The following is a 17,417-nucleotide window of genomic DNA, read 5'->3' as shown; positions in this document are numbered from 1 at the left end:
TGTAGAATGACCCCGAATCTCCGACAGTTGTTGATGGACCCTCCAGGTTCCTTCCCCAACCGTTTCTCCTCCGTCAACCTCCCTAAAGAGATACTGCCAAAGATGGTCCTCTCTTGCCAGGACAGGCTTCAGGCGATCCGGAGGCTTGTCAGTCGAAAAGGTTTTGAAACGTGTCACAAAGACTATGGCATGCAAACAATCAATCTTTTAGCTACATCTACCAAACTAAGGGGCCGATTTTCCATAACTTTTACCTCAGACACTTCGTCTCCCCTTCTGAGACATCTGTGACCCAATGGTAGTTTGCCTCTTCTGAGGAAGTCTAAGTTCCCTAGTGTTCCTCCATTTACGAGTATAGTGCTATGCTTAACTCAGGTTTAAGCAGAGAGATCTCCGTCCCTCCTCAAGTCCTTTACCCATCCGAGCAAGGAAGAAATTGACTTGGACTGTTTGTTACCCACGACCTGGATCCTTTCTTTCTCCTTTTAGATCACTACGGACTCCCTTGATTTCCAGGAGCACCCGACATCTCATCATCTAACTTGCCAGGCGGCCAGCTCCTCTGGTGTCCACCAGCTCCTGAACTCCGAGCTCACCTGGCGCCCAGCTCCTCTGGCGCCTACCACCAATTCATGCTCAGAGTGTCCACCAGCTCCCAAGCTCCTAGCTCCTCTGGTGCCAGCTCATGCTCCGAGTGTCTGCCAGCTCCTGAACTCAAGAGGTCGCCTGGCACCAGCTCCTCTGGCGCCAGCTGCCAACTCATGCTCCGAGTGTCCACCAGCTCCCAAGCTCCTAGCTCACCTGGGCACCCAGCTCCTCTGGCACCAGCTAATGCTCCGAGTGTCTGCCAGCTCCCGAACTCCTAGCTTGTCCGGCGCTCAGCTCCTCTGAGCCATCTCATGCTCCAAGTGTCTGCCAGCTCCCGACCCCCGAGCTTGCCTGGCACCCAGCTTGTCTGGCTCCACTCTTGCTACAAGCACCCAGTAGTGCTCCCCAGCTCAGAAGTAGTACAGAGAGCTCTCTGTCCGGCTGGAGTTTTTTCAGATATTCCCCGAGTTGAACCAGAAATCAGAGGACCATCCATAACCTAAGGAATTATGGCAAGAACCCATCTCTTCCTCTGTCTAAACCTGTTGTCATCCATCCTTTTTGGAGTGCATTTTGCCAACTTTGAAGCCAAGCTAAGGACGCCAGAACAGCCTCTACCTCCTTAGCTTTCAGATGCTATATATTCTTTAGGTCCATTCTACTATCAACCTACTCAAAGTGTAAGTGATCTTTGCTTCTCACTACTTCTATGTAAGCTTAAAGTGTCAAAATTTTCCAATACCTCGAGACCATTTTCAGTGACTGGCATGGCACTGAGGAAGGAAGCACAGGATGTTCTCCAGCTATCTCTTCCCTTTTCAGTAAGGTACCAAGTTTGGAGAGCCAAGGAATACAACGTACCTGAAGCACCCACCACTCTCAGTGGATGGGTTGTGGTTTTATTTCAGTGTAGGTGTCAGTGCTATCTGCTTGTTTTTATTTTGGTGCTGCGCCCAGGGCAAGGGCAGACACCTATCACGCTTTGCTAGCGACCTTGGCTATACCGCCACACCACTATGAGTTAAGATGAGCTCCAACCAGAGGCAATATCCACCTGCAGTAGCTTTCTTAACTGATAGGAAATGACAAGCATTGTTTTCAATGCTAGCAACTTTTCTATTTCAAATTCATTTCATGACTTAATGTTTTGGAGTACAATATGTCCATGATCCCACCTCCTATCAATTTGGAATCAGCTATGTAATTACTAGGTAAGTAACCTGTATAAAAATTACATTTTCATAAATTAAGTTTTATATACTGTACTTACCCAGTAATTACATGATCGGAGCCCTCCCTCCTCCCCTCTGATGGACATTAGGCATAAAACAGAATGTGGTAGTTAACTAAGTCGTTCCTAGTATTGTTGTTAGGGGGCAGTACTGTGCACCTACACTAAGCAACCGAAGTGCTACGCATGAAATTTGAATTTAGGCTGGCGTACGAAGAAAACTAATACTATAGCTATGTAATTACTGGATAAGTCATTTTTACATATTTAACATGAATACTACTCCATAACAACATAAGCCCTTCCATTATATTGCTGCCAAATCCCTTTCTTCAAGAAATTTTTTGAAATAAGCTTTTGCTCTCTTTCCCCTTTCCCACATCTGTTCTACAAAGTATTAATTCAACAGTGTATGATTCAGTACTTCTGTTTCTGTTCTTTCCTTTTCATGACTTGTATAATTTTGCATAGGATCATTATTTTATACGTGTCTGCGTACCGTTAGAAACCATAACTCTAAAATACTGTATACAGTACAGATATCAAATAGAATGCCCTATTATTAACCCTTAAACGCCTACTGGACGTACCATACGTCGACTAAAATTGTCTGTTGGGTGTCAAGTGGACGTACCATACGTCGACTAAAAATGCTTTTTTTAAATATTCGCGGAAAAATAATTATAGGTCTAGTTTGCGAAAGGTTTTAAATCACGCGCCTTGAGGGATGCTGGGAGTTCACGGATCAAGCTGTTGTTTTGTTTATAAGCGTTACCCAGACGCGCATGCGCGAATTCCCTCCTTCCCGTACCAGAAAGCATCAGCGCCGCATCGTCCCAGAGCGATTTTTTGACGCATCCGTGTTTTGCAGAACTTTGGCGAGTGTTTGCGTATTTGTGAGGCAACAGGACGTTTGCAGAGATGTCCCAACGTCGTCAGGACCGTGAAAGGCGTATACTGCCTGTCGGTAGTGAGCGTGAGACGAGTTTTAGACTGGGATGCTGGAGAGGGACCAAGCACCCAAGATGACCCAGCTTCTCAATGGCGTGTTGTGCGGCCACGTGTGACTGAAGGGGACCAAAGACCACATCCTGTGCCTTTACGACCCTAGGAAGCATCGGGTGTCCTGAAGGGCATCCGTAAATTTTTTAAAAAACTTTTTCCTTCGCTGAAAATCCTGGCATTTCTTGAGTCACCTTGTCGTAATTTTTCGGCGTTTTTATATTATTCGTTACATAAAGTGTTATACATCAAAATGTGTGCAATTTCATATAGAATAAAACAAAAAATAAATCATTCTTTTAACTTTTAACAGTTTTGAAATATTTTCATTTAAATCACGATAACTGACAAAATTTTAACATTCGTTCAATTTTGACTCGACCGAAATGCTCGAAAAATGCAATCGTAAGCCAAAATTCTTACATTCTAGTAACAATCAATCATTTACTTTATTCTGCAACATACGGAAAGTCTCCAGCACAATATTTCGATTTATGGTGAATTTTTGAAAAAAACTTTTTCCTTCGCTCCGCTGAAAATCCTAGCATTTCTTGAGTCACATTGTCGTAATTTTTTCGCCGTTTTATATTATTCGTTACATAAAGTGTTATACATCAAAATGGGCGCAATTTCATGTAGAATACAACAAAAAATAAATCATGCTTTTAGCTTTTACCATTTTTGAAATATTTTCATATAAATAACGATAAATAAAAAAATCAACCTTCGATCAACTTTAACTCGATCGAAATGCTCGGAAAAACGCAATCGTAAGCCAAAATTCTTACATTCTAGTAACAATCAATCCTTTACCTTCATTTTGCAACAAACGGAAAGTCTCTGGCACAATATTTCGATTTATGGTGAATTTTTGAAAAAAACTTTTTCCTTCCATCTGCGAGCGAACTCCGCTAAAAATCCTAGCATTTCTTGAGTCACATTCTCGTAATTTTTTCGCCGTTTTATATTATTCGTTACATAAAGTGTTATACATAAAAATGTGCGCAATTTCATGTAGAATACAACAAAAAATAAATTATGCTTTTTAGCTTTTACCATTTTTGAAATATTTTCATATAAATAATGATAAATAGAAAAAAAATCAACCTTCGGTCAACTTTAACTGATCGAAATGGTAAAAAATGCAATTGTAAGCTAAAAAACTTACAGTCTAGTAATATTCAATCAATTTCCTTCATTTTGAAACAATTGGAAAGTCTCTAGCACAATATTTCGATTTATGGTGAATTTTTTAAAAAAACTTTTTTACGTCCGCGTCGTTTAAGTCATGCATCATTTTGTGATAATATTTTCTCTGTGCTGCTTTAATCGTTTTACAATCTGTTATATACCAAAATCATCGCAATTTAGTGTACAACTAAAAAAATTAACTCATTAGCTTTAACCGTTTTGCTTACAGCGATTTGTATACAATTATATAAGTTTTTTTTTTTTTTGCTGTCATATATTCCAATATTTATATATGATAATGATATTTTTTTCATTTCTGATGGTTGCATACTAAACTTCAGGCAATGAGAAAAAAGAGTAAAAATGAACTCTTAATCTTAAAAACTAAAGCGTGCTGTGATTTTTGGAAAAAAACTTTTTTTCCGCTTCGGCGCTAGCTCCCGAACGCCACCGGCATACGGGAGACGTTTTTGTAAATAGGTCTTCGGTGTTTAAGGGTTAAATGATAGCAGATCAATAAATCTCAAGGCGAGATATCTTCTCAATAACATTTCTATGTTTAAATTTATATTTTTCCTATGATGCAAACTTAAGCTTTTATAAATGGAGTTTAGCATGCCTTTAAAAAGACACACCATTTGTGAAAGCGTAAGTTTGTATCAAATTGGAACAAATTTAGATTCAAATGCACAACTACTGGTTAGCATTACAGCAGTCCCTGGTTATCGGCGGGGTTCCATTCCCGACAGCATGATGATAACCGAAAATCAGCGATAATAGGATCAGCACTGCCAATAAGTGTGGACCAGTGCCGATAACTGGGGATCAGTGCCAATAACCAGAGATCGGCACTGATAACCGGGGCTCGGTGTCGAAAATCCGGTTATCGTCGTCAATAGACAAGCACCGTAAAACCAGATTGCCAATAACCAGGGACTGCCTGTATAGGGAAGGAAGGGATTCCTAATTTTGTCTGTTTTATTATTAAGGATAAAATTATTTAAGGCAAAATTTATTTTCTTTTAAAAAGTTTGATTTGGTGTCTGTAATCTCTTGAACATTAAACTTTTGCTTTACACCTTTTACTAATTTTGGCATTACTACAGGCTTTTAAATTAATTATTATCATAAGTATTCAAGCTGGCAACAAAAAAACCTAAAAACAAAATATCCAGTATCCTTACATTTCAAGGGATGAAGCCAAGAAAAAAAGTTCATTTCAACTGGGTAAAATAAATGTACTGACCTTGAACGTGAACGGCTTCGGGATCTGGTGTGGGATCGGGACCTGCTGACAGTAATGAAGATTCGTAAAAAAAATTACAGAGTCATTTCACTACAAACCATATATAGGAAGTTTCTCATATGGTTGAGCTAGGAAGTTTCTCATATGGTTGAGCACAGGGTAAAGGATAAATTATGTGACTAATGAAATATAATTTGCCTTTTAAGAATGTGAAGTAAAACAATTTTCTGAAACTACCATAACTCACATACAAAAAAACAAAACAAAACAAAAAGTTAAGTGAAACTTGTCTTCTTCAATCATGATATTACTGTATTCAACAAACATTTAGTAAAACACTGGGCAATGTTCTAAAATAAGGAGCTTCAGAATATAAAAAATATTGTTCCTAATCTGTTCTGATATAAATACCCTTTATCCTGAACTAATGCAAACTATAGTTTACAACAATATGAACTGTGATCAAGAAAAACACCAACAAACCAATATATACACAGACAATCTTACCTGGAACGGGAACGTGACCTAGAACGAGATCTTGATCGAGATGATGATCTTGATCTCGATCTTCTTGAACGTCGCGAAGAGCGAGACTTTGACTCGTCAACCAAACGAATCCGTCTCCCATGCAAGTCCTTCCCATCTAACCGATGCATAGCATTTTTCATATCAGCATAAGTAGCAAACTCAACTACCCTGTAACATGTTAGGTCGGATTCAATAAAAAAAAAAAGAATTTAAATACCAAAGCATCAATTCTCAACTCCAAGACATCAAATCCTGGAAAATACTCATACTAACTTCATAGATCTTACACCTGTGACACTAAACTTTAGTAATACTGTAAACAACAGTACATGTATACTAAATCTGGTGCAGTACTGTTTCTTGATATTTCTAATTACTAAGCCCAAATTAATGCACATTATTTTTAATTTTTGGTATAAACAATGGATCTACTGGTAACAAAAAATCTAATATTCCATAACACAATTATTTTGGCAAGACAAACCCATTTTTTAGTGCCTATTTTATTTGTCATGGGATGTTTGCAAACAAAAATTATCCAAAGAGAGAAGAGAAATATGACATTTTTATAATGAAATAAAGTTTTATGTGCACTTACCAAATAATTACATAGCTGCTATTAGTTCCTACTTTATGAGGCAGCTCAAAATTTAAAAATTGCAGTAGCACTCTCTTGTTTTGGGTGTAGGTAGCTTCACCTGCCCACTTTCAGGGAAGAATAGGTACAACACAGGTAAAGAGCTCAATTCTTTTATGACCTATGTCCAAGAGAGGGATGGGGGAGGGCTCCAACCATGTAATTATTTGGTAAGTATATATATAAAACTTTATCTTATTATAAAAATTGATATTTTAATGATAAAATAAGGTTTGTTCATACTTACCTGGCAGATATATATATAGCTGTATTCTCCAGTCCGACAAATTCACAAAACTTCACGACACGCGGTGGGGGTCAGGTGGTTAGTACCCATTCCCGCCGCTGGGAGGCGGATATCAGGAACCATTCCCATTTTCTATTCAGATTTTCATAGTGCCGTTGTCTCCTGAGGGGAGGAGGGTGGGCACTACGAATATATATCTGCCAGGTAAGTATGAACAAACCTTGTTTTACCATTAAAATATCATTTTGTTCATGAAACTTACCTGTCAGATATATATATAACTAGTCGCACCATTGGAGGTGGGCAGAGACAGCATAGGATTGAGAAACAAAACAATGTAGATGATTACACATCTTGGTTCCTTACCTTTTAGCACCAGCTGACTTCGTGATTACTGTCACCCAAGTCTCGTCTGCTTTACTGGGGAGTTTCCAACGGTAAGAGACCTATGATTTGGAGGTTCCAGATGATCTTGCCAGGGCGTGACCACTGTGACCAGATCATAGCCCTCCAGAAGGAAGCAAGAGAGACAAAAATAACCACGGCCTGCAAACATCGTGACTAGTTAAAAAACTAAGGAAAGGGAAGACTGCCCCCAGTCTACCCAAAACACAACCAAATTTTTTTAAACTATTCCTAACCAACATTACAGGATAGGATGGGTACTGCCTCCTTCCCCAAGATCGTACCAGCCCGAAGCATGGGTCCCAATGAACAACAAGACTCATACACTGTTCTTCGTCCCCTTTAGGTAATGAGCGAACACAGAATGACTTCTCCAATGAGTGGCATTCATAATATGGTTCAGAGCCATGTTCTTTTGAAAGGCTACTGACGTTGCAACCTTGAACCTCATGTATAACTTTCCAAAAAGTTTGAAGTCACTCTCCTGACAACTTTTATCACGCTTCTTGGATAATTGGACCTCAAGAAGAAAGCCAGCGCATTCTTTGACATGGGGGCGTCAGGTCTTCTCACGAGCACTGCAACCTATCCATAAGACCTCTTGACTCTTTCGTCTTGTCCATTAGAACTTTAGAGCGAACGGGGCATAGCAATCTTTCTGGTTCCTGACCCAGAATACCGCCAAACCTTTCATTTCAAAGGACTTGGGCCAGGGTGAGACGGGTTCTCATTCTTGGCAAGCTTGACAGTTGAAGAGAGCACACGCATCATTATCCTTTAAAACCAATTAACTTGGATATTGCATGAATCTCACTGATTCTCTTTGCGATGGCGAGCAACTAAAAATAAATCTTCTTTATTCGTCCCTCAAAGAAGCAGCGCCAGAGGAGTTCAAAGGGCTTTGCATCAGGAACTTAAGAACTCGTCCAAATTCCAGAATGGAACGAAACACTGATGCACCTTAGTGATCTCGAAACGACCTAATGAGGTCATGCAGGTCGTATTGTTAGCGATATCTATTCCTCTGTACCAAAGACCGCCCGACAACATACTCTTATATCCCGCTAATAGTGGAGACTGCCAGCTTGAGACTTCCCTAAGAAAAAGGAAGTCTGCAATCCCTGGCTCACAGTGAGTGGAAGAAATCCTCTGCGTTTACACTGTCCAATCTGACCCGCCGACTGGTAAACGCGATTGAAGATGTTCTCCTGGCTCGCGATACGCTCTTGCACCTGCTTGAAAACCTCGCTCGCCAGCATTTGATAGTACAGGCAGCAGTCAGACCCGAGAAGCGGAGAGTTTTGATAGTATCGTTCAGAAGTGGGGCTGTCTGAGTAGATCTGGATGAAGAGGCAGCACCCTCGGAAAATCTACCAGTAGCGACATTACCTCGGGGAACCACTCCTTGTAAGGCCAATGCAGGAGCGTCAAGGTCATCCTTGTGTCTTCTTGACAGCTAACTACTGACCCTTCTCCCAGGATCTTGAAGGGAGGAAAGCGTATAGGTCCAAGGCGAGACCAGTCCCAAGAAGGCGTCTATTGATGCTCCTGGATCAGGACAGGAGAGCAGTAGCGGAAGCCTGTTGTTCTTCGATGTTGCAAACAGGGTCTACTAGGAATTAAAGCCCCATAAACCCCGGATTTTGACACACCTCCTGGTTGAGTCCACTCTGTCGGGAGCAGTTGATAGCGACGACTTAGAGTCCGCTCTCACGTTCTGAGCGCCTGCTACAAACCTCGTCAGGATCGTAGCGTTCCTGGAACTTCAGCCCCACAACAGGATCTCTTTCATGGGGCAGACAGGGAGCGAGAATGAGTGCCTCCCTGCTTTTCAGGTAAGCTAGAGCTGTGGTGACTGTCAGCGTTTACCTGGACTGTGCGACCCGGACACCAGTCTTGGCGTCCCGAAGGGCTAGAAGAATCGCCCTAATTCTTTCATATTGATATGCCAGGTCACCTGTTTCCCCTCTCAGGTGCTGACACTTCTCTCTTCCCCCAGTGTTGCTCCCCACCCCGACATTGTGGCATCCGGAGGAACAACACTAGGTCGGGGGTTCGAGGAGGCTGAGACACGCCTTCACAGAAGCTTGAGGGATCAACCACCACCTGAGATGCTCCTTCACCTCGAGGGAAAGTTTGAGAGACAACTCGAGATTTTCCTTGTCTTCCCAGTTGTCTTGCAGGAAGAACTGAAGAGGCCTGAGATGTAGTCTCCCTAGGGAAACAAACTTTTCCAGTGAGAAATGGTCCCCAGCAGACTCATCCCACTCCCTCACCCGAACATGTTTCTTTCCCTAGAGAATGGGGACTTTTCCGTGGCACAGCTGTTGGCGTTCGAGGAGACGGAAAAGCCAGCCACTGAGTCCATCTGGATCCCCAGATACCACGATGGACTGTGTTGGGAGTCAGGTGGCTTGCCGAAGTTGACCAGCAGGCGGGTTCTTTCGTCAGGATCAAAGTTGCTTGTAGATCCTCAGACACCTCTCCTCGATGGCGTTTCGAATCCTTGATCGTCCAAGTAGGCGACACCCGTCGCCTGTCAGATGCAGCACCTTGCTACATTCCTCATGATGGCGGTGAAAATCATGGGAGCTGTGGACAGGTAACAAAAGAGCTCTGAATTGATACACCTTTCCCTTCAGGGGCAGACCTCAGGAACTTCCTTGACTGAGGATGTCGGAATGCGTGGAAGTCGCGTCCTGAAGGTCGGGGACCACCATCAATCCCCTGGTCTTAAGGCTCCTAGAACAGACTGGGCCGTCTCCATCTTGAAAGTTTCTTTCACGGCCAGGCCAGTTCAGGCTGCTGACATCCAACACAGGTCTTAACTTCCCGACTGTTTAGGGACCAGGAACAACCTGTTGCGGCCAGAATCAGGTCTAAGACCTGTTCTACTGCTCTCTTGGCCGAGCATTGCCGCAGCAGGTATTACAGGATCTCTTGTTTCTCTGGACAAATGCAGCGGAGAGAGAGGTCCAAGGAGGCGAAGGCTTAAGGAGGAGAAAGGAAAGGGATCTGTATCCTTTCTCTAAAACCGAAAGGACCAACCATCACCCTCTCACTTTCCAGGCCTCGGCAGCGTAAAGCTGGCACCCACGGTATCTGGAGGGAGAGTCACATCATAGTAACTAACACTTCCTCTAGCAGGGCTTTTCCTCTCGAGAGGTTCTTTCACGGAAAGGCTTTGAAGATGATCCGGCGCGAAAGGGCTTCTTCATCTTGGGACTGCTGGCGGGTTGGCGTCGTCGAGATCACGGGAACCGCAGGGAGCTTCGATGACTGTGCCAACAGGTCCTGTGTGGTCTTCTCTTGCAAGCTTGCAGCGATGTCCTTTACCATCGAAGCCGGGAAAAGATGACTAGAAAGGGGAGCAAACAACAGTTCTCCTTTCTGTGCCAGAGAGCCAGGACTTCGTGGCGAAACCGCAGAAGAGTGGCCTCTGCCAGGCACTCCAGTACCATGAAGTCACGACAATTAAATCCAGAACCATCTCGGACCGCCTTGTCCATGCAAGACAAGATGCTCGAAGGTCCGACAAAGGAGATCGAGTCCTGACTCAGCGACTTAGGTCCAAAGCTCCAAGGTACCAGTCAGAAGTTGAAAACTTCGTCTTGAAGAGGCCCTTCAAAAGATGGTCCATCTCCGTAGAGTCCAGGAACCTTGGCCGTGGAGCAGATGAGACCTCCTACTCGAATCAGCGAGGCGAAGTCTCCCTTGAATGAGGAAGGAAGGCGTGGCCTACGAGTCTTCTCGGTCTCATACCACATGTACACGCTTTACCGAGAGTCTTGAAGGGGAAGGGCGAAAAAGCTTTCCTTGAGCCAGCGAGAGTCCATCCACAAATGGACTTTTCTTGAAGGCCGCTTAGTGGAAGCGATTTAGTCATCTTCAGAAATCCCGGGCTTTCCCTGAACTTAGTCGAGTCAGTTGAGGAAGGAGGAGAGAGAGAGTACTGCCGGCCAGAAACTTGTCGAAACAATTCCTTCAAAAGCAGCGAATCTGGTAGTCCGACGACGAGGACTGATCCTTAATCTCTTCTTCAGACTCCGAGTCCTTGAGTCTATCTCCAACATCGGGCGGGGAAGTGCAGAGAGAAGTTGGAGAGGAAACACGCCGCAGGGACCTCTGCTTGGAAGAGGAACTGGCGTACAAAGCAGCAGGAGAACCAGGAACCACACGAGAGACGACAGCAACGGCAGGTGGAGCGTCTTGAAGGGAGTCATGAACGTCTATCGGGGCGTCACGTCTGGCAACATGGCAGGCTTCTTGAGCGTCAATGAGGCGTCACGTCTGGCAGCATGGCGAGCGTCAGGATCGTCCGCCAAGGCGTCGTCTGGCGCGGCATGGCGACGTCAGGATCGTCCCTTAGGCGTCACGTTATGGGAACTGGCGTCATCAACAAAAGGTGAGCGTGGCGTCTAGAGCGAGAAGGGAGAGGAGGGCGTCCTGGGTTGGCGTCAAGGCGGTCCTCCCCTCAACACCCTCCGGGGCCGAGTCTCAGAGTTCCTTCCGGCGAACGGCGAAGCGAGCGAAGGTGACGAGCGAGCAGAGGAGAGCGCCTGGTCCCTAACTTCACTGGAAGTCTAACATCCTTCCGGCAGTGCGGGACCTGGACTCTCTGCAATGAATGAGGAGAGTTGCTGCTGCATGGAGGCAATAAGGGTCCTCGTTGGTGGCGCCTCTCTCTGGAAGTGCAACTTGGAGAGGAAGAGGGACGAGGGGCGTCCTAATCCTCTTCTCCTGAGGAGGGAGGCTCTGTCTCTGGAGGCGACTTGGAAAAACCAAACACGTCTTCTTGGTTGGCGTCCTGTGCTTCTTTTGCCGAGAGGCATGTCCCTGCAAACTCTGGCGAGGAGCACAGAGTAGGAGAAGGGCGTGGCGTCCTCCTCCTAAAGCACTACTCTTAGAGGCGAGTCTACCTGGCGGTTCCAACCCTGCGTGGGGAGGGCGTGTCAGAGGCGAGAAAGCAGTCCTTCAGGACACGAGCATGAGCTACGCGCCTGGGCAACACAGGAAACGTCTTGGGACCTGCGAAGGGCCTTGAACCGGTGGGGTTCCCCGTCACCCTCGCCCGACTTCGACATGCTCTCCTGAGTCCTGGGAGTCAGCAGAGGTCCCAGGCCTAGAGGCATGATGGGGCAGTCTGGCGCCCCTCCCACCACACTGGGGCACTGGTCACTTCTAACCCACTTTTCTTCCCGGAGAGCTGACCTTAGATTCTAATGCAGAATCGATTCCATCATAGCGGAAAGCATATTAGTCTCCACTGTACGATCTCAGGGGCTGGAGACAAAACCACAGGAGTTAGGTTCTAAAGGTACAGAGTTAGGGCCGACATCCAACACTTCACCAAAGAAGCACTCCTGGAGAGACACTCCTCGGTCGATCACGCTCCAGCTTCTCACATAACATCATGCATTTTCCATTCATTTCAGTCAAAAGAAGCACATTCATCACACCTATCATTCAACATGCATATATGCTTCCTACAGTTAGAACATACAAGTGAGGGTCAACCGCAGCTTTAAAGCAGCCTCATACACTCCAGACATCACACACACACGGTAACTAGCAGAGCTAGACCCAGACATAATGATAGTCTAATTCAAATCAAATCAAAACCAAAGAAAAGTCAAAAAAGCGTATGCCGATCTACCGATCCAAAGTCAAAATACCAAAAGACAATCAGATACTTAAGCAAAAAGCAAATCCTATGACGGAGGTGCAGACAACAGGTGTTGACAACACCGGCGACAGAGAAAATCTGAATAGAAAATGGGAATGGTTCCTGATATCCGCCTCCCAGCGGCGGGAATGGGTACTAACCACCTGGACTCCCCACTGCGTGTGTCGTAAGTTTTGTGAATTCTGTCGGACTTCGGAGAATACAGCTATATATATATCTGACAGGTAAGTTTCATGAACAAAATGTCATTTTTATATAAGTAACTATCAAATAATTATATGGCTAATTCCACATTGAGAGGGAGTGGGATACATGGACATATACTACTCAAAAACACTCAGAGATGGAGATGATGGTGCGGGAGGTACACCAGTAGATATTGCCTCTGGTCAGAGCTCCTCTTGACCTGTAGTGGCGTGGCAGTAGAGCCAAGAGTCACCTCTACTTTAGTGGGGGTTTGCAACATAGAGTACATAGCAGGTTGCCAAAGCTTACAGTCCAATAAAGATCACAATTTTTTAAAGTGTATTTTTCTTAACTATACAAACCTGAGGTCCTTTACATTAGGAATTACTTTCAGCAAAGCTGGAAACGGCCGTTGAATTTTTGAACAAGGTGGTTAGGCAGTTAACTACTGTCAGGTAGGTGGGGGTCCTGCCTACCCAGATGTAAACATTCCAATTTGCCTTTTGGCCCAGATGTCAGATTGAGGGGTGGCATGATGTGGGCATGAAAATGTAATGTAAGGGGACCTCAGGTTTGCATACTGCATTTACGAAAAATACAATTTACTTTAAAAAATTGTGATTTGTTCCGACACAATATACAAACTATTGGCCCTTTACATTAGGAAGACTCACTGGTTGGAGGGAGGAATCTGAGTGAGTTTCTATGAACAGCCTTCTTCTTCTTCGACTGATGAGCCTCGGAAGAAGGGGAGAAGGTAGCAGACAAAGCCAACGAAGACTCTGATGATGGAGACAAAGACGACACCTCCCTAGACCTCTTCTTCGACTTCTTTGTCATCTTCTTCAGGATGACGGTCAAGTCCCCCATCCAGGAGGGAGCAGCAGAAGTAACCGGAGCAGCTGGGGTGGCTAAGGTAGCTGGTGCGCCCCAGGCAGCAGAAACGTCAAGAGAGGAGACCGGGCCAGCCAGTACAGCCTGGGAGCCAGGGAAGCCAGGAGCAGCGACTGGGGTGACTGAAACAGCATGGGCAGGTGGAGAAGCCAGTACGGGCTGAAAGCCAGGTAAGCCAGGAGCCAGGACTGGGGCGACTGGGATAGCCAGGGCCAGGTGGACTAGCCAGGAAAGCCCAGGAGCCAGCAACACCAAGAACAGGGGCCATAATATGGGGCACGGATGAAGTCACCATCATGGAGGGTCCTGGCTGAGACAGCTGGACCAGGAAGCCAGGTGGGAGCCGCACTGCGTGATGGGATGCCAGCGTGGCAGTCAACTGGGTACCATGGTGAGAAGAGACAGTCACCGCCATCTTAGCAAAACCAGTCATTGTTATGGTGCTGGTTGTAGCGGTAGCCATTGCTTGGGTCACTACCAGGGAGGCAGACAAATGAGCCAGGAGACCCTCCAGTGATGGTATACCTGGAAAACCCAGGTAGAGCCAGAATGAGTCGAGATCTGAAGCCTGCCCCCGCAAGAAACCTCTACCACCATACCTGCAGACAAAGTTGGGTTAGGGGATGGAGACTCCACTTGCTTCGGGGGAAAAATTCCCCCCCTCCCGGCGAGGAAAGGCCCCCGAGAAGAGGTTATCATAGTCGTCTGCTTCCCCATGTCGTTCCAAGCCCGACAAAGCGAATGAAGAGACAAAGGGGAGTCCTCTCCCGAAAGAGAGGCAGCCAGAAGGGGAAGCTTGCTGGGAGAGAGAAATGATCCCAAAGGGTTAGCCACCAAAGAAGTCATCAGGGGCATGTAATCCTCAGATGACGCCTTAGAAGGCTTCCTCTGGTACTGTTTCCTCCCTTCAAACCTCGTCTACTGCTCAGCCGACCAGGAGCAACACTCAGTACATGGAGATTCCTGTGAACACACACGCCCCCCTGCAAGAAGAGCAAAGGGCATGAGGGTCCACACCAACTTTCGATCTAAAACTATTACATTTCTTCCCACAAACTCCAGGACATACATGCTGGGGGAAGGAGGGCTTACAAGGTTTATTTCCTTCATGAATTTTCATGACTACGAAAGGAAAACACAAGGCAAACAAGAAAAAGAAAAGATCCACTGGGAAAACAGCTCAACGGAAATCAGGGCAGAGAGTGAAGAAACACGTCTGTTCAGTACTGCATGATGGCTGAAAGCAAATTGGAATGTTTACATCTGGGCAGGTGGGACTCCCGCCTACCAGATGGTAGTTAACTGCCTAACCACCTTGTCTGAAAGTTCAATGGCCATTTCCAGCTTTGCTGAAAGTAATTCTTAATGTAAAGGACCGATGGTTTGTATATCGTGTCGGAACAAACATATACATATGCTGTACACGTATGTGTGCCTTGCCCTGGGTGCAGTACAACAAAATATGACCAGATAAATTTTAACCAACATCAATAAAAATTAATCCAACCAATAGGTAAAACCAATGACTGACAGGTACTTACAACACAATGCCCTCAGACTTCCCAAGAAAACATAACAATCCTTACTCAAGGAGAGTGGATAGAGGAAATCGAAGGCATCCCTCCAATCCTTTGTCTCCCAATACTATGCCAGCTGCGAAGAATGGGCCTAATGTACTGCATTTTTCTTACAGTTTCAATATCGCGAAGGTAAAACAAAATGAAAACTGACTTGCATCTCCAATTCATGGACTGCAAGATCATGGAAAGCGACAGATTACGTTTCAGGGCCAGTGAGGTGGCAACAGCCCTTATTTCATGGGCTTTAACTTTACACAAAGGCAGGATATCTTCCTGAACTCCCAAGTGTGATTCGGAAATCACAGTCCTTAAAAAGAAGGTTAAGGCATTTTTGGATAATGGATATCCAGGATCCTTAACCAAACACCTGAGATTCTGTGAGGAACCTCCAATTCTTTTAGTTCTCTCCAAGTATACCTGCAGTGCTCTTACTGGGCAGAGCACACTCTCCTGATCTGCTGGGCCCAGGATATCAGCCAAGCTCTTGACCGGAAACGAATGTGGCCAGGGGTTAGAAGGGTCTTGATTCTTTGCCAAGAATCCTAAGGTCAGAGAGCATACTGCATTCCCTTGAGAAAAACCTACCTTCTTATCAAGGGCATGTAATTCGCTAACTCTTTTGGCTGTAGCTAAGGCCATTAAAAATAAGGTTTTCCTCGTCAAATTCCTTAGAGAAGAGCAGTCCAAGGGTTCAAATGGAGAGCCTGAAAGTCATTTAAGAACTGCATCCAAGTTCCTTGTGACCGTGGTAGATTTCTTTTGCTTAAATGTATTCAATGATTTAATCAAATCACTAATATCTGGATCTGAATACAGGTCTATTCCCCTATGATTAAAAATGGAATTTAACATTGCCCTTTGATGGTGGATGTAGCCAATCCTTTTGAAGACCTCAGAAACAGTAAAAAAAATCTGCAATTTGGGCTAAAGTCATTTGAGATAGGAGATATGATGCTCTCAGCACCAGCCTCAAAAGACTGCCCACTTAGCCTGGTAGACTGCAGCAGAAGATCGGTGCCTACATTTCGCAACTGCTTCTGCAGCCTTTCTTGAAAAAGCTTTCGCTCTGACAAGCTCCCTGACAGTCTGAAGCCTGTCAGAGCTAGAGTGGATAAGCCTTGATGAAAACGGTGAAAATGTGGCTGTTTGAGAAGATTTTTCCTCTGAGGTTCAGAGGGTAACAGTCTCGGGAAAGCTACTAGCAGGCCGAGAAGATCCGGGGACCATTCTTTGTGCGGCTAAAAGGGAGCTACTAGAGTCATCAAAGTGTTGTTGTGGGTGATGGACTTCTTCAGCACTTCCCTCACCATGCTGAACAGAGGAAAAGCGTAAACATCTAGATGTGACCAATCCTGCAGCATGGCATCCGTCGCCCATGCCTGAGGATCTGGAGCTGGGGAACAAAACAAGAGGGAGACGATGGTTTCTTGACGTTGCAAACATGTCTATTGACGGCTTTCCCACTGTTTTCACGGGTCAGTGCGTACCTGTGGATTCAGTGTTCACTCCATCAGTAGAACCTGTTTGCTGCGACTTAATTCATCCGCAAGGACATTCAGCTTGCCCTGAATGAAGCGGGTCACAATGTTGGTACTGTTGTCTTGCCCCCATAAGAGGACGTCCTTGGCTGCTTCGTAAAGCAAAAAGGAATGTGTCCCCCCCTTGGCTCCTGATGTAGGCCAGTGCAGTCATGCTGTTCAAATGGACTGCGACTGTTCTGTTGAAGGTTTTTACTGCAAAGAACTGAAGCGCTAAACGTACCGTCTTCAGCTCCTTCACGTTTATGTGAAGTTTCCTTTCAGCTGAAGACCACATCCTGGAAAATTCCGTGTACTTGAGTAGGGCCCCCAACCCAGATCTGACACATCTGAATACAATGTTAGGTTGGGACTCAGTGGAAACAGTGACTTTTCTGTTGAGTATCTGTCCTCTATCAGCAACCACTGAAGGTCCTCCTTGATTTCGGAAGTGATGGGAAAGACAAATGAGTCCAGGA

At 45.2% G+C, this 17,417-nt stretch overlaps 1 protein-coding gene across 9 annotated transcripts in view; it reads right to left on the bottom strand.

The window, feature by feature from the left end:
• The window catches only part of LOC136830818 (serine-arginine protein 55-like), an 88,035-nt gene that overhangs the window by 23,080 nt on the left and 47,538 nt on the right, over positions 1-17,417 (bottom strand). For 5 of the 9 annotated variants that reach the window (XM_067090759.1, XM_067090766.1, XM_067090760.1 and 2 more), the window contains exons 7-8: positions 5,766-5,954; positions 5,259-5,303 (exon numbers count right to left, since the gene is read on the bottom strand). In XM_067090759.1, the coding sequence (XP_066946860.1) occupies positions 5,259-5,303; positions 5,766-5,954 (234 nt within the window). The remainder of the gene's footprint in view (positions 1-5,258; positions 5,304-5,765; positions 5,955-17,417) is intronic. The other 4 variants (XM_067090762.1, XM_067090768.1, XM_067090763.1 and 1 more) reach the window with 1 other exon arrangement.

This window comes from Macrobrachium rosenbergii, chromosome 47 (assembly GCF_040412425.1).
Source record: "Macrobrachium rosenbergii isolate ZJJX-2024 chromosome 47, ASM4041242v1, whole genome shotgun sequence".
NCBI lineage: Eukaryota > Metazoa > Arthropoda > Malacostraca > Decapoda > Palaemonidae > Macrobrachium > Macrobrachium rosenbergii.
Note: the sequence above shows the minus strand (reverse complement) of the source record. Positions and strands in the feature narration are given on the sequence as shown.